At 39.2% G+C, this 18099-nt stretch overlaps 1 protein-coding gene across 1 annotated transcript in view; it reads right to left on the reverse strand.

Moving 5' to 3' along the window:
- Window positions 1-4420: 4420 nt before the first annotated feature.
- Window positions 4421-18099, reverse strand: part of Grem2 (gremlin 2, DAN family BMP antagonist) — a 114902-nt gene continuing 101223 nt past the window's right edge. Inside the window, exon 2 of the mRNA XM_047519814.1 lies at window positions 4421-7317. Within this exon, the coding sequence (XP_047375770.1) occupies window positions 6810-7316 (507 nt within the window). The 5' untranslated portion in view covers window position 7317 and the 3' untranslated portion in view covers window positions 4421-6809. The remainder of the gene's footprint in view (window positions 7318-18099) is intronic.

The following is an 18099-nucleotide window of genomic DNA, read 5'->3' on the forward strand; positions in this document are numbered from 1 at the left end:
GGCATAGACTGGCTAATGTGGGTAACAAAGACCTGTCACCCTTACTTCAGTTTAGGGCGACACAGCTCCAGAACTCCACTATAGGATCAGACAAGGCCTCCATTTCAACCAGATTTCTTTTCCATTTGCACGATTCAATTTTTCTCATTTCCTTACAGATCTATTGTCCTGCAAGCATTCCCAATAAACCTGCTAAGAACTGTGTCTCAGAGTTTAAGAAAGAAATTTAAGATAGTTCCAGAGTGGTCCAGGGAAGAATACTCTAAAAAGGGATTTGGAGATGGATCACTTGCCAGACAGCTGCCAAGAATAACATCCAGGGCATACTGTAACAGTAGATTTTAAAAACTTTTCCTATGGGTAAGCTGGCATGGTCTGCTGGTGGAAGGACTCACTGACTGGTAAAAGACCATTAATGCTTAAAAGTTATGAGGGACAGAGGGATTAGGTACTTATTTTCAAGTGGCATTGATTTGTTGAAGAGATAATAAAAGACTCGGGATATTAATCACCATTTCAGGCAGAATGCAAAAACCATAGATAGGGTCTCTTTGGCAACATTTAATTAGGCCCTGGTTTCCTGCAATCAAAGGAAGACTCAGGTGTAAGAAGAGTGCTGTTTCAGAAAAGTTTGCATTCCGACCTCTTGCAAGTTTCCTTTGCCAATGTTAGGACCTTCAAAGGGAAGGAATGGAACTCCTAAAATCGGGAAAGTTATACCTGGGTAAATAATTTGAGAATCTCAAACTCTCAAATTTCCCTGGACCCAATAAACTATTCCTAGACTCACATCCCTACTGGGAAGTAGTGGGTCAGCTAAGGGATGATAGGAGTATACAAGAACGTGGCTGCAGGAGTCAGGAGAAGAAACATACATATGTGTCCTGAAACTGCTAAATCAAAGAGGGGGACAGAACATGAAGTTGGATAAGGGATATCTACCACCCCCAGAGCAATCTTCCATGACTCAAGATTTAACTCCATGGCAAATGACCCAAGGATCATGACTTAGAGAATCACAAAAACTGTAATTCACATTCAATGAAATAGAAATACAGAAACTTCCACAGTGCATGTTGAACAAAAAGCTTCCAAAAGCTCAGAGAAGTAAGAATGCTAAGTAGATTTGCTACATAGAAAGTTTAGGGGGAAAGAAATAGACAACTGCATTCCCAGGAAGGTATCTGTTAGTACACATCACCTGTAGGTCAAGATTAACTGTAGGAGATACGTTGCTATAAAACTAGTCTTCCTGAGGAATGAGAGAATAGCAAGATCTTTAAAAAAAAAAAAAAGTCAGGTTGTAATGCTTAACTTTCAGAAGCAAGATGGGCATATTTGTTGCAAAGCATGGGAAGATTGTAGTGGCAGTCAGGGGTTCCCAACATGATAATGGTTAATTGAATATGATGTTTCTGGATATGCTGCCAGCAAAAATATTGCTTAATTTTCAGTTAAAAGAAATCAGTGATGGATAATCAGAGGCAGAAGGCAGTAACTCAATAAAAATCAAATCCCTTGTCCAGTTTCCAGAGCAGACATGGAACCTATTGCCTAAAGAGTAGCTGGTTCCCCCATGTGGCTTCATCTGCTTATGCATGATGGGGTTTGGACTGCTGTCACTTGTATGGGCATTGCAGACTCTCATGGCCATAGGAATTCATTACTATCCAGGTGTGTCCTGCCACCTGGGCCTCCAGCTCCTCTGAACTTTCCAGAGTTCTGTGTCAAGCCCTCACTTGTAACCAGCACCTTCGTTCCCTCTGTTCATATTCTCTGGAGAATCCTGGACCAAGTGGGACTCGGGAAGAGTTTCAACATTGCCACTGGATTCAGCCGGTCACTTCCTTTCTCTACTATAGCAAACATGATCTCCATGATATTATCCTAGAGAATCAGCCTGAGGGGGCTGGGAGAAAAAACTGACATAGTGAGCAAGGAAAAGATTCTAGCCTGAAACTCTGAGACTCCATCTTTCTCCATCTTTCCCATCGATGACTTTGGACTTGACCCTTCCATCTCCCATAGGGGCAGAATTCTATGAGCACAATTCACTGATCTTTCCTTCAGTTTTATATGCTAATAATGGATGACATTAATCTTGAATCTTTCGGCATCTCTTCCATGGAATAAGAATTGCTTTCTCATGGTTTATATTAGAAAGATGTCCAATATACTAAAGCAAAAAGTAAGAAAGAAAGAAAGAAAGAAAGAAAGAAAGAAAGAAAGAAAGAAAGAAAGAAAGAAAGAAAGAAAGAAAAAAAGAGTGGCTGGTTCCCTCAAGAGTAAAGACCTTGCAATACAAGGGCAAATCTATTATTTTGTTATCTTCCCACTTCTTAAACTGGGAACTTTGGACCATTTATTCAGGTCAATGTGCTTTACCTTAATATTCAGTACTTTGGGGAATACTGAACACTGGTTCTGAATTAACACTAATACTTGGAGATCAAGTGAACCACCATGGTTCCCTAATAAATTGGAGGCATATTGGGACTCCTAGAGTCCTCTCCAAAGTCTGGTTGTCAGTGGACCCACTGCTCCAAGGACTGACTCGATGACACATGCCCTCATTTCCAAATACATAATTGGAAAGGACACTCTTGGTAGTTTGAAGAGTCCTCACATTCATTCTTTGACCTCTTAGGCAAGAACTATTGTGTTGGGGAGGGGCAAATGGAAGTTCTGAAGCCTTTCACTACTCCAGAAAAAAGGAATAATTAAAAACCAAAAATGAATTCCAAAAGGAATGGGGAAAAATCAATGAAAATCTCAAAGACTTTAACATTGTAGTGGCCTCTGTCACATTTCCTTTTATTTCACAATACTGGCTCCTGCAAAACAATGGAAGACATCGTGCAATGGTAGTAGCCCCTGTTGAAGCTACTGCACTCAGTATTAATCATTTGCTTGAACCAATTGAAATAACCTCCAGCATGTGATCTGGCAAACGTGTGTGTGTGTGTGTGTGTGTGTTTCCATATCTATAAGGAAGGAGAACCAGACGCAGGTACACTCTCATGGGACAGACAACAGTTTACATTTATGGTCTAGTCTCCACTCTTTCTCCATTCTCACACCCTTTATCAAAATATAGACCAAAAGGATCTGGATTTTATGGACTGACCCACCATTTGATTGACATCAATGTAGTAGGACCAGATGACAGATATGGGGCAAATATGTCAAAAGTCTTGGTAAGCACCAACACCATTTGTGAGAAAGAATTGATGATTACTTTTATAAAGGTCCAGGAGACTTGTGATTCCAGAGAAGATGAAGTGCACCTGTTTTCCTTGTCCCCCCAGGTAGAGATCTTAGGACTCAGGGAATAATAAGAAAGTAATTTTTTTCTGGTTTTGTTTGTTTATTCTGTTACATATTCTACACTGAATACTAGAGAAGCCAGTAACCCAGAAATGCACATAGTACAAACAACAACAAAAACCATGAGGTTTTTCATATTTAAGTTTTGATAAAGTGGCTGGGCTGCCTCCTGTGCTTCAGAAATAATGACCATGGAATTAGGTGATAGGGGTGACAGGGATGGGGGTTAAGGATTCAGAAGATGACCTGGTCAACAAATTTTAATGGTTTATGATTTGGTCTCATTGTTATCTCTCATGCAGACATTACTAATCAGTGGTGATAGATCAATCATTAAATAAGATTTCTAGGAATACATACATTCTAAGTTGGTCACTGAATAGTAAAAATTCATTGTCATTGATTTCATAACTTAAAAATCAGTCAACTTTGGAAACAAGTGAATTGAAATACCCTCAGACTAAAGTGAAACATTCTGATCCACTTAATTAACTAAAAGGAAGCACTTATAAACTGATTTCCTTTAAGTCCATACAGTGATTCAACCATGTACAAATTTCTTAAGGTTTTTATTTTTTATTGATCTTTGAATTTCTTGAATGGCATATAGTTTGATTAGTAGATAATGGTGACACTGTGAAACTAAGAAGAAATTAAGAAATTAAGAAATATTGAAACCCATGAGAAATAAATGTGAAAACACACAAAATTCAAGACAATTTCTGGCTTGTGAAAGACAAGTACAGTGCACTGATTACAGAAAGGAAGACAAGACTTACAGTGAACTTTTATTTGCAGCAGTTTCTCAAGGTTTCCTCATTCAGCATTTCTTATTCAAAGAACACAGCAAGAAAATTCTGTCTTCAGTTGGTGGGGAAGAGGCTTGTAAGCTCCCAAAGACAGCTCTAAGCCACCCCTACCATCCCTGCTCCTTGAATGCCTCATTCTGATTCTCCTTGAAGAGGTGACACAGGCTGGGGATTGAACTGACTATGGTTGGACAAACACACTCCAAACACATAGAACCCCTTTGTTGTTCACTAAAACAAGTTCCAAATTCCACTTTTATGGCACATCACACCACGATCATATATAATCCTAAAGTATCTTTATTTGTTCTATAATTTAATAGTATACCTATAAAATAATTACATTATACTTATAACTTTTCTTCATTTATAAACAAAACAAAAACAATTAAATACAATTTGAGCCATTATAAGGTAAACTTTATACATACAATAACCCCCCGAAGGAGCTTCACACTGCAGCATATCATATTGCTTTCACTGCTACACCCACAACTGGGTTCAAAGAGAGTGCTCAGGTTATTATTCTATGAGTTCTTAGCTTAACCCTTCCCTATCTGTGTGGGCTCTGGTTAATAAAACCACAGGGGTTGACTTGGCAGTTGTATTGGAGACTCTCCTCCATTCTCCTTCCACTCCACTCCATCAGCCTCCATTAGGATCACATGGGCTTCCTTCCTTCACAGCTTTTTGGCTGCATATTCTACACTGGGTCTGACTTGAGGTTTTCTGCTAAATGAAAAAATCAGTTTTGACTGTGGATGTATTTTTGACTTTTTGTCTCTATCCCTGGGTTCCAAGCCTCAGTGATTTCTTTTAATTTCTGCTTCCAGATTTTGGGCTACCCATTTCTGAAGCCAAAACCCCGTTCACAACAGCACAGTCTGTGCTCAGGTTTTACGGTGTTAACGCAAGCAACCAAAATATACAACTTGCAGGGCAGTTGCAGATTCACCAAGGAGCCACACCCCATCCCAACCCTTGTTCTCCAGGTGACAAACTCTAGATCCACTGTTACTGCCTAGTGTCAGTTTCAGTCCCCAGAGCAGTTTGTAGAGGGTCTCTTTCATATCCTAGGAAAGTGACCCTCTGGCAGAAGCACTTGCTTGGAAAGGTTTTTAGACTATGCTCTTCCCACCAATGGCATCTCATTCACATTTGTCAGATTCCATAAGCATTACTCACAGGGAACCCTTCCTGGAGCAATTTAGCAGAGACTCAAACTGAGTATATGTGAGAGCATAAATTATGTCAATTTCCTTCTATCAAGAGACCACAATATGGAAACTTTGACAATTCACTAGAAAAATGAAAGGTGACCTACTGTTTGCTCATACTTTTAAAATCTATTATTTGGAATGGATGCTAGTTATTTTTCATAGGACAGTTCTACTAGATTACTATTCTCTATACGTTAATCCTTTACTTTCTCCTGCACCACAAAATGACCCAATTCCTTATATTCTTAAATATGTCTTTTAATAGGAAATATTTTTTGCTTAGTGTCATGGCAGTGAAAATAGCATCCTGTGTCACTCCTCATGTGCATAGAGGGTTTTGAATTAATGACTTCCCTGTGAATCCCCTCCCAACACCCATCCATCCCAACCCAATTTCTAAATTGTGCTGCAATGCTTTAGTACCTTCAGTGACATAATATTCAAAGTAAAATCATGATTCTGCCCATCTCCCTGCCCAATCTAAAAGAGGTGCATGACAGTGAATTGCTGACCAGGCATTATGTCTGAGTAAAATACTTTTTTGGCAGATCATCACCTGTTGTCTTCCCTACTCAGAATGGTGCTGCAAGGCCAGAGTCAAAACATGTGAAACAATACATGATAGGTCTATAATACTTTTTAACAGCTCTTTACAATATAGGTCAATTATAAAACCAGCGTTAATATAGAGACCTTGTGTGTGATAATATTCTAACTGCAGCGATAATAGCATGCACACTAGAGTTCATCTCGAGTCCACAGATGGAGGCTGGGGAGTAAGGAAGAAGAAGTGGTGTCTGCTGGAAGGATGTGGCCTGCTGAGAGCAAGGTCCCCAGGAAAGTCCACTTGATCCAAGTGGCTCACGTGGTTTTCTTGGTATTGGATTTGTTAGGAGCCCCTTTGACCCTGCACATCTCCTTTATGGACATTGTCCAAATCAGCATCACAGCAGCAGCTAAAACCACAAGAATGAATGCTCACCACCCCAGGATCCAGGAAACAGCAGGAGAAGTTTGAGGGGTTGCTCAGAAGAGTGATGCATCTTTTGCGAGGAAAGGAGGCAAGTTGGAGTGTAGGGTGAGGCCTGGGAAATACTCGCTTCCACATGGTGGAAACATCAATGCTGGATTTACAATGCATCACCTAAAGTCCTCTCCCACTGCTGGGGGAGCGGAGGTTTCCAGCATCTTTCCATGGGGTCTGATCCACAACCTAGCTTTGAGTCCCAGGTAGGGTCCGGGATCGGTCAGAAACACACCAGCAAAACTCCACCTACGTTCCACGTTTGTGACAAGGACAACGTCAGCCCCCAAAGACGTGCTTGCTGCTGAGGGGAGAACACCAGACAGCATGTGAGTGAGCTCAGAGGACAGGGAGAGAGGCGGCGGCGACAGCGACGTGACCCCGAGGCCGGGACGCGCGCAGTGCTGAGCTGCGTCCTGCCCCTGGCATTCACTGTTTGTCAGAGTCGCTCAGGTTCACGGACATGCATCGACACTGCTTCACCTTCTGGATCTTTTTGAGTCGAAAGGGTGGATCCAACCCGGGGCATTCGAGCTCCACCAGGACCGAGGTGACGCGCTGGGGCTTGCAGAAGGCGCAGGACTGGAAGGATTCCTCCTCCTTCTTCACGTGCCGCGGGATGTAGAAGGAGTTGCACTGGCCGTAGCAGAAGCGGTTGAGGATGGTGCGGCTGCGGCAGCCCTCCTCGCTCACCGTCTGTCGCAGTGGTTGGGTCTTGCACCAGTCACTCTTGAGGTACTTGCGCTCGGTGACCACCAGGGCCTCCTGACTGGAGGCCAGCACCTCCTTGATCTGGTGCTGCCATCTCTCTGAGTTGTTGCTGCTGCCGTCCTTGTAAGGCGAGGGGATGGCGCCCACTGGCCTGTTCTTCCGGGCTTCTGCCACCTTCACCAGGACAGTCACCAGGAACAAGGACAGGGAAAGCTTCCAGAACATCCTGCAAAGAGAAAAGAGTTAGAGGGGTTGGTTGGGAAGGGCGACAGAGTGCAGAATCCATGTTGTCCTTTTAATGCTTTATGGTTTTATTAGGAGAGGTGACAGTCAGATTGCAGGATGCCCAGGGACAGCTGAAAGTGAGAAGCATTAAACAGTACACTTGAAGACAGCTATATGACACTACCATAAATAGTGCCCCAAAGGCAGTAATGAATTTATAATGAAGTTAGAAAATATCTATAAGTTGAACAATTACAGAAATAAAGCAAACGCTGTCAAGAGACACACAAGCCAGTTCACAGAAGTACCAACAAAGGTTAATACCCAGTGTTTATTGTGTTTTAGTATGGGCCAATGTTGTCCTAAGGGCTTTACATGTACAGCTCATTTAGTCCTCCAAACAGCCTTAAATTGGGGGTGGTATTCCTACTTCATATTAGTAACAAATTGAGGCCCACAGAGGTTGAATCATTTGCCTAAGGTTTCATAACCACTGAACAATGGCCCCAGGATTTGGAGCCAGGTATCTACTTTCAGAATCATCAATATTAACCAATAGATATGAATATGATCAGAAAAATTAATAAGTAAAAAGTAAAAGGAAAGGTCACAAATTTCTTAAAAATAAGCACTAAAGTTAGAAACACACGTAGGCTAAAATTAATAGTTGTATATCTGATTATTATTACATATAAATAATAAATAACATTTAGCATTTAACATCAGTACACAAAAGTTCAAATCATTCAAATGAGTCATAAATTAGATTTGTATAGCAGAAATCAATTCCTACTTGTAAATTAAGAAATTTCCAAGTCTGCATTAAACCTATTTGATGCCAATGCAAAGGTACCTACATAAATGGGTTGTTTTTTTTCCAGTCTGGGTATTAGAAGCCTCTGACACAAGTTCAACAGAAATGAGAATTAGAGAAGAAATTATTTTTACTATATGTAAAATGTGTCTTGTAAGGTGAAAACTGAAGTCTGAGTAAAGTGAAAGATAGGCTTCAAAGTTCAATTCACATTTTTAATTTTTATATTTTCATGAATAGTCTCAGAAACTCAGCAAAAGAGATGACTCCCTTCTTATTTTACAACTGTAACTCCTAACAAAATCCTTGTCAGTATCATTATTTTCAACTTTATTAATTTCTCCTTTAGTTTACCATTTGTAAAACTAATAAATTCCCATTCATTTAATGTGCACACTCTAACATGGACCTGTAACAATAAAAAGCATATATTAATGTTTATACATGTATATATGTATGCATGTACTGTATATATCAGGCACAAGCATATAGAAATGATTAAAAGTTAATATCAAGTAAAAGAAATTCTTCAAATTACAAGCTAATATATTTACTATTATTAGAATAACTAACACTTATTGGTTCTCAAAATCCATCAGACACGCAGTTTCCTTTCATGTGTTAATGTATTTAATCAACAGAATATCATGAAATAGGTAGTATTGCTTTCTCCATCTTATGAATGAAGAAACTGAACATTGAAAGGTTGTATAACTTGCCAAGATCACAAAGCCCACATGTGAAATACTTGAATCTAGACATCCCAGCTCTGGAATCTGGGCTTTCTGTGAGTGTAGCTGCCTGTTTGTTATAAATATTTGTGTTAAGTCAAGCACTGTGGCACACACCTATAATCCCAGATGTGGCTGGGAGGCTGAAGCAGGAGGATCGAGAGTTCAAAGCCAGCCTCAGCAAAAATGAGGCACTAAGCAATTCAGTGAGACTCTGTCTTTAAATAAAATACAAAATAGGGCTAGGGATGTGACTCAGTGATCGAGTGCCCTGAATTCAATCTGCATTAAATATATATATATACCAAATATATGTGTATATATATTTGTGTTAAAATATCTATGTTAAAATTCTTTTTGTTGTTGTCATTGTTGTTGTTTGCAGGTCTGGGAATGGAACCCAGGGCCTCACACATGCTAGGCAAGTGCTCTACCACTGAGCCACATCCCCAATCCCACTAAAATTATTTCTTGGTGTCATGGTCACTTGTCTAGTTTAAGCCACAATCAACTTTGCACACCCTCTATTTGTGGAGTACTGATTCTGGAGTAAACACTGTGATTGGTTTTGCAAATTCCAGTATGTCTCCATTAGAGTTTGGGTCTTAAGTGTCCCTCAAAGACCTGTACATTAAAGACTTGATTCCCAGCTTAGCACTATTAAAAGTGATTAAATCTTTAAGACTTGGGACCTAGTGGTAAATCTTAGGTCATTGGGGGGCGTGTCCTTGACCGAGATTGTGGGAGTCCAGTACCTTTTTCTCTTTCTCTTTGCTTTGTAGCTGTCATGAGGTGAGCAGTTTTCTCTGCCACACACTCCTGCCATAATATGCAAAAGTCATGTGCGTGGTTGTGTCCATGGACTGAAACCTGCAAAAACTGTGAACCAAAATAAACTTGTTCTCTTTTTAAGTCGATTATCTCAGGTGTTGCGTTCCAGTAAAGGAAAGCTGTCTAACACAGGCACCACTGGCTACACAGAATATGAAGGTACAAGGAAAAAGCCTAGTTGTAGTTGGAGAGGAAGCAGGAGGAGTCTAGGAAACAACAACTAAATGAGGCTCTTAAAATTAGGATAGGATTCCTCAATGTGATGATACTGCTGGAAGCAACCAGAATTGGGTACTGCAGATGAAAATGGGCCAGAGGAATACAAAATTTGGTGGGGAGGGGCACAGAGAGAATATTCTATCTTCTCTCTTTCCTTCCTTCCTTGCTTCCTTCCTTTTTCAAAAATATTTTATCCAACACAGTTATTGAAATTTTAAGGCCACATCTTAAAAGGGCTTTTCTCACGCCTCCTTAGTTCCACACATGAAGTGTCACATGAAAATAGCCACACTTCCAGCAGAGCTATGGCAAGCATCGAGTCTTGGACTCATTCAGCTTATACAGCTTATTATACGTGTGGAATGATTTGTGATCTCAATAGCCTCTTAAAAAGAAAGTATTTTGGTTCCATTTTAATAATTTCCGAAATTATTAACATTCTGAGTAAACACAACCAAAAGTTTGTAAGTCCCAGCCAGGAAAGATTTACAGAGTCGGCCTGGTCCTTAACTCCTAATTCCAATAACAGCTTCACATGCGCCATTGATAGGCTGGACAAGGCACGCTTTCATTCAACACCTTCTAATTCTCGTCAGGGAGAGCAGAGTTGAAACATGTTCAGATCAATCTGGGGCAGAAACTCTCTGTGTCAATGGTATTAGATGTGGTGATTAACAACACGCATTCTTTGAACGTTCTAAAATGGTTTCAAAACATCTGGCACACATCCCTAGAAGTTGTGTCTCATAGGAACCTAGGAAGGAAAGCAAGCCTCCAGTTTTCAGGAAAGAGAAAAGAAACTGATAAAATCTAGGTGACTGGGGCCAAGTCAGGTTCTTCTCTGCTGTCTTACATCTCGTTTCTGTTCTCCTTCACCATGGCGACAGTAAGCTTACCTCGTCTCAGTGTCAGTAAGCTCACTGGCATCTCAGTGTCAGAACAGATCGGCAGGAAAGAGGTGTTTGCCATGGTGACTATTCAGTTGTATCCTCTTTCCTTGAGGAACACTGACACAATTGAACCTGCTGTTGCTAATGGCAACTACTCTGCTGGCCCTTGCTGTGGAGGGTTCACCAGGGAGACAATGTACATGCCTCTACCTTCAGTTTATCATTCATCCTTCCACACACATCAGTGGTGTGACCAGGAACTGAATTTAGCACTTCAGTGTCCTGCTCCGTCCTGAAACCCTTTGCTATTCAGAGGCACGACTGGCATACAATTAACCTCTCAGGAATGTTGCCACAACTGCCAGTAACGACAACATGAGGATACTTCACTTTGCTCTCACATCTTATGTTTGGCTTGTACGAAAAGAAACTCATAAATAAATCCCGTCGGTTTTATTAACCGTCCTTCTGGCCTAACAATGTTTTCAGTTTGTGAGGGGTGCCAGGATTGTAAACGCTGATGGCCTAAGCAGACTGGGTTGGCCAAAGTTGATTGTGCAAAAAGAGAGGTAGTGGAAGCATTTTCCTCTTAAGTGAACGCCCTGGCCTTTGTAGGTGCCAGAACAAGAACTGGTCAGGTGAAAGCAGTTAAGAAATCATAGTCCCCCTCTATAAGCCCTTCCTAGAATTGTAAAGACCTGAACAGGGGCTCCACAATAGGAGCTGGAGCAAGAAAGCTTCCTGATTTCTAGGAAAGGATACAGCAGAGATGAATCATCAAACCAACAGGTGTATGCAAATGAGCAAAAGCCATTGGTGCAGTTAAGCTGATGAACTCATCAGAGTGAACTTACTGAGTTTAAGAAATCAGGCCAAGGCAGAACTGGGCTATGTGGGAGGGGTGAATGGTGGGGAGGGGATGAAACATTTTCTGTGACCTAAGAATTCTAGGGTTCCTTGGAAAATTGAAGGGAAGCACCCAGGGCTAAATATCCATAGGCACTCAGGGATAAACTTGCTCCTACCACCCAAGTGAAAACAGATTAAAAAAAAACAAAAGGTCCAAACCAAACCCCCAACAATGTTAAACATCAGAGATTATTTTTATGAGTTTTCTACTGCCACAGCCTCAACAACCAAAGCTCTTCATCTGTGATTTTGATTCCTAGGCTGCAAGGGTAGTGGTTTAGTTCCCTAATCAACTCTCTAGACACAAATGTGAATGTTCCTTGGCCCCAGGATCATCCTCGTAGCCTAAGATTGCTTGTCTACTGAAACTTACCTCCCGGCAACTCTAAACCGAGGGAAATTATGGTCCACAGGCCAAACCCAACCTGAGGCCCTTTGTTGTAAATAAAGTTGGATTGAATGAAGCATGGCCATGTCCATTCACTTATGTTTTGTCCACAGCTACTTTTGTGCTGTAAAGGCAGAAAGCATAGTGCAGACTGTGACTGTAATGCCCACAAATTTAAAAATATTTACTATCTGGTCTTTTACAGAAAAACTTGGCCAAGTCCTGCTTCGCAATTTTCCTTTTCAATTCAGTTTTCATCTTCTCTTTACTGTCGGGTTCATTTGTCAGAAAAAGTAGCAAATTTCCTTGACATTAAAATTTTCCAATTGTAAAACATTTCAAACATAGAGCAAGGCAGAAAATACTAAAACTCTTATGTGTCCACCATGAAGATGAATACAATATTAAGATTTGCCATCTTTATTTTGCAACCTCTTCCTATTTTGTAATATAAAGTATGTGTGCATGTGTATATATAGATGTATGCACACACACACACACACACACACACACACACAGAGAGAGAGAGAGAGAGAGAGAGAGAGAGAGAGAGAGAGAGAGAGAGAGACAGAGAAAGTTACAGTACCCTTCTCCCATTCTTCTTCTACCCTCACTGAGTGGACCAGCATTCCTGTTGCTGTTTTTACTACTTACATTTTGTGTATTAGTGCATATTTGTATATGTAACAAATATTTCCCTAGTTTCATTCTCCACATTTCTTTTTATTTTTGTTCCTAAAATACATGTTTTAGATTTTATGCATGTGAATGTTTGTAGAAGTCTCTTCATTTCTGTTGCTGAATATTAAAGCCTTTTATGCATTATTCATTTATCTTACTGAGGAACAATTGAGCTGCTTCAACTCTTTCACTACTGTCAATAGTGTTGTCCTGAACAGTTTTGTATGTGCTTATTTATGCCCATCTGCTAAAGTGTTTCTTTAGAGGACACATGAAGAAGTGGAAATTCTGTACAATCTGAGTTTGAATAAGTTTTGCCAAGTTGCTTTCCTAGTATTTGCATCGATATTCTCTCCCCCTGGGTAAGACGTGAGTCTCTAATGCTGCACACAATTGCTCACACTTGATGTTACCAGATTTATTACTTTTTGCCTATCTGAAAAACTTGAAATGACATTTTATAATTTCTGTAAATTGCATCTCTCTGATTACAAGGGGTTCGTACATCCAGTTCAAATACAGTGGTCTCATGACTGAAAAGGAATACATGAACTTATTTGAAGTGACAGAAATTAAAATATTGGGAGAGGAAAAATTAGAAGTTATAATTATGTATTTTCTGAAAAGATTTCTTCATGAAAAGAATAGGAAGTAACTAGAAATTTCAAAGCAGAAATATTAGTGCATCCCACATGACTCAGAAGTTTGAAATCCAAATGGATTCATTTACTTTTCCAAGTGGCATTGCCTAAGTGGAACATTGACCATCGTTTTGTTCCAGGAGAAATTTAATTTCATCTGGAAAAATTATATTATGTTTTTTTAAAAAAGATTTTCAGCCAAAGAAGAAATGATGCTATCATTACTTACTTTGACTTCTGGATAGCAAAAGTATCATTTGGGAATTTGTAATCAAAGTTCTTAATCTTTGAAGACATTGTTGTAATAAATTCAGGATTAAGAAATGTTAACACCGAGGCAAGGTGGCAGCGGAGAACTGCGTCAATAAGAAAACGGATGGGAAATGGATGGGAAAACTCTTTGACAGCTTGTGTTTATATGTATGCATTGCTTCTCTCTCAGCCATGTCCACTTGGGAATGAGGAGAGGATGTGGTTTCTAGACCTTGTACTGCCTATGTTGTGACCTTTCCTGACTCGCTCCCAGGCTTCTCTGGGTTTCCCAAATGGCACTTGTGGCCCTCTGCACCACGTTGCTGTTATAGGAAATATGGCACAGAAAATCAAGCACGAATCAAGTCTCTGAGCAAAAGGTACCATGAGCTTTATTTGAAAAAAAAAAAAAAAAAAGAAGAGATTATGAGTGATCCATTAAGCATTTTGTAGCCTGTGCCATTGTTCTCTGCAGCCATTAGGAAGTTTTTCTGTTGTTGTTGTTTTGTTTTTTTCTTAATGAGGATTTTAGGCTGTTGCCTGAGAGATCAATCATGCTGCAGTGATTCCACACTCTGAAACCCCCTTCCTCCCCGCATTGTGTGTTCCAGAAGAGCTAAAATAGCAAATTGCACTTTGCTACAAGCAGAGTATAGATTTTCTGCCTATGTATACACAAAAATTAGAGAAGACTGTCTAAAACACTTTGAGTAAAATAAAAACCATCCTGCCCATGCACTCCATCAGCTTTTCCTGCTCACTCTTCATACAAGCTGCTTCATTTCACTTGTTGAATCAAGTGTTGGTAACAATGGTGACAGGGTGCATATAAAATTGTATGTCCCCTGTTTATTTCCCCTGGTATTCAGAAGAACATATTTCTTCTTCTTTCTCTTCAGTCTTTCAATCTCCTTTCTTGTTTTCTTTCTCTGTTTTCCTTTGGTAGGTGGGCGGTCTCTAAGTATTTTTTCCATAATCCAGTCTTCTTATTCCTCACAGCCCTAAGACTTTTATTCATGCCCATGATTTCAACCACCAGATCTCTGCTCATGACTCTCAGACTCTATTCCCCAATGCCCCCTAGGCACCTCAAATTCTGTGTGTTCCAAGCCTCATCATACTTTCCCACTCATCTACTCCTCCTCTGACACAGTTTCAATATCAAGGAGCACTACAACATTTACCCTTTAATCTAACCCAGAAAGCTGAGAGGCATATCCTGTTAATTTACTACTAGAGAGTTCCTTGCTAACAGAACCACAGTTTGTTCAGGCATTAAATTCCAATTTCTTCATATATCATGCACATACCATAGGATGGATAACTGGTTGGTCCATGTTAATTAGCTGTTCCACTCTGCTTGCAGGTGATTGATTTAGGCATGCACAATGATGCAAATATGATGAATAAGATAAAAGGTACAGCCTCCTGGGGAAGAATTTTATTCCCTGATGAAAAGAGACATGCCAGGAGAATTCTGGTTTTAGGTTGTAGTTGTATAAGGACTTGATGACTAAGTCTATGGCAGTCTCCATGAAGGTACAAGTATGTGGTGAAAGTCAATATTTAAGTGAAAGCACAAAATGGAAAGTAACTACATTCTTTATTATGTCATTCAGCTATTGAATTAACCAGTCCTGGACCTGTTTATCTCTGAACTTCATGTTTGTGAATTAACGCTTCAATATCTAAGTTGCTTTGGTTCACTGGAGATTGTCCTAGTTTATCTTCTCACATATTAAGTCCATGGACAAGCCCTCATTGTCTTTCATGACTCACTCTAAATCCCACTGTTCATACTTTTCTTTCAGGACCTCATCACTCTTAGAATTGTGCTCTCACTTGCTTCCCTGTCTCCAGACTCACATAGTCTTAGACATACCTTCTTGATTCTTATCAGAATCAATGTTATAACACTCAACTCTGTCTATATTATTCCTTTAAATTAACCCTTCAAAGAGTTCCCATCATTTATAACTTCAAAGTCTATGGGCAGGATGTCTAGGCTTTCTGTGATTTTTGTCCTCTCCTTGGTATCATCGTATCAGTACCTCTTCACCTTACATCTTATGCTTGAAACACACAAAACTAAATATTTTACTCCTTGGAAGGGTATTTTTCTGCTCCAAACATTTGTGCATTTTCCTTTGCCTGATAATGTTGTTTCTCTTACCACTGTTGGTCATTTGGGTTTCACTACAATGTTATTTGCTTTGTGAAGCTTTCTCTGTTTCCTATACTCTTTATTTTTCCACAGTTCTAACTGCCTTGGTATAGCCAATAGACACCCTGTAGCCATTGTCTGTGCATTTTCTCCCTTACTCGAACGTAAGTCATTGGAAGAAAGGGTATTTGATCTCTGTTTCCTTAGTGACTTATAGTGGATCTAGAGAATACTTCTGAATGCTTATTAATGTATACACAAATGAAAGACTGGACGAATGAATGGATTTTTCCACCAGTATAAATGTGGTTTTAAAGAATTATTCTTAAAAAACTAAAACCCAGTTTGAGATTGGGTTACATTTTCAACAGAAGTCATAATTTTTACATAAGTCTGTAATTATAGTAATTTAATACTATCTAGTCCTCAAATCAGAAGAACATGCAACTTCTAAAACTGGCACTTAAAAAAAGTCTAATAAATAGTTGTCTATGATTCAGTAGCAATTGTTTGCACAGGTTCTTATTTTTCTTCTATTTCAAAGTGTTGTCCATTCTTCCTTCTTCCTTGAATCACTGCCTTGACATTTGTTTGTTATTTCTCATCTATCATAACAGCTCTCTTGGGCATAAATGGTCTTCAAATGGGCACATGTCTAATCCTAAGGGTTACATGCAGGCTTTCCAAGGAGCATGTCTTCACCGGTAGTTTGCGGAATATTCAAATTCTCAACCTCCAATTGTACCTTTTCTTCTAAGATACCTACTTTCAAAAGTGCCTATCTTGAGACAAACACGTTCCCTTCCTGCCTCATTGGGAATTCCCTTCCACTACTTGACAACAGAAAAGGATAGCTCCCATCACACCCCCTCTTACCATGGTGTATTGACAGTGCTTGTTCCTCTTTCTAGAAAGGGGAAGTATTCACTCATAAAAACATGCATAACCAAAAGTCTCCACACATGGGGCATCTCTTTAAGAGAGGTAAATCGCTGAAATGTATGTTTCTTTAATAATTATTTACCAAATTCATAACATACTTTTGCTACTTTGAACAAATATTCATTCTAATGAATAATCAATCCACAGAGGGGAAAAGATCCAATATTTCAAAAGCTTTATGGATACAGAATGAAAATTAAAATTTATAAGCATACTATTGTCACAGAAACAATGACAGAATGAAACATAAAAGATTTTCAAATGTAAAACTTTTAGGAAAACTAGAGTAAAACATGAATTTTAAGGAGAAAAAGATGCAAAATTTCGCTTTAAAAGAGTATTTCTGCATGCATTTTTTTAAAGAAAATGTGTAATAGTGGGCATAAAATAGTTATGGTATTTAGCTCTCTCTGGAGACATTAAAACGATTTTATTTTGAAACGTCTGGTTTGTGATATTCTTTAAATGATATCCGCTGCAAATTTTAAAAGTCAATTAAAAATATGTGAGAGGTTATATACTCCTCACATATAGATTTAGAAATAAAAATATTGGAGAGCAGCACACTAAAGCATATTGAAGTATATTATTATATTATTACTTTTAAATATGAGAATTGCATTAATCATGTTGGGCAAGAAGAATGAGTTATCCATGACTTCTTTGATACATAAAAATTTTATGTCCATATTTAAATGTTATGAGGAAAGACCTCGGGCTTCATTCCTCTCTGATTCACTCACTCATGTCTCTCAAATTCTGCAACTTCTCTTTCCTGACAGTTTTTCAAAACACTCTGTTGGCTAATGGGTCCAGAGAGGACTGGAAAATCCCATATTAAGTAATTTAATTGAAACAAGAAGTCTGGTTCACTTGGTGTTAAGTCTTAGGCACCCTGCCTTTTTCAAGTTAGCTCCTATTGACAACTGATGTTGAATTCAGACAAATTAGAGGGCAAATCCAAGGCTCTCAACCAAAAAAAACAAACATAATCAGAGACAACGAGGAGATTTGACACATGCCAATGGATATGGAGTTATGGAAAAAGTGAAGAAAAAAGTGTTGAAACATATTAAAAATGAACACCAATACCCAAAGCTCTATTTATGACTCTATAAGAGGTGGCACTTTTATTAAAGTTGCATACATCAATTGATTCATTCATTCATTCTACATGTTCCATGCACTTCCCTAGGGTTTGTGATACAAAAAGAAATAAGACACTGATTAATCCCAGGAATGAGACAAAAAAATTTTTAAAAAGAAAATAGTGACAATAACCTTGGAAAGAGGAGAGGAGGTATTTGAGTAATCCATGAAA

The sequence above is a fragment of the Sciurus carolinensis genome, chromosome 12 (assembly GCF_902686445.1).
Source record: "Sciurus carolinensis chromosome 12, mSciCar1.2, whole genome shotgun sequence".
Taxonomy (NCBI): domain Eukaryota; kingdom Metazoa; phylum Chordata; class Mammalia; order Rodentia; family Sciuridae; genus Sciurus; species Sciurus carolinensis.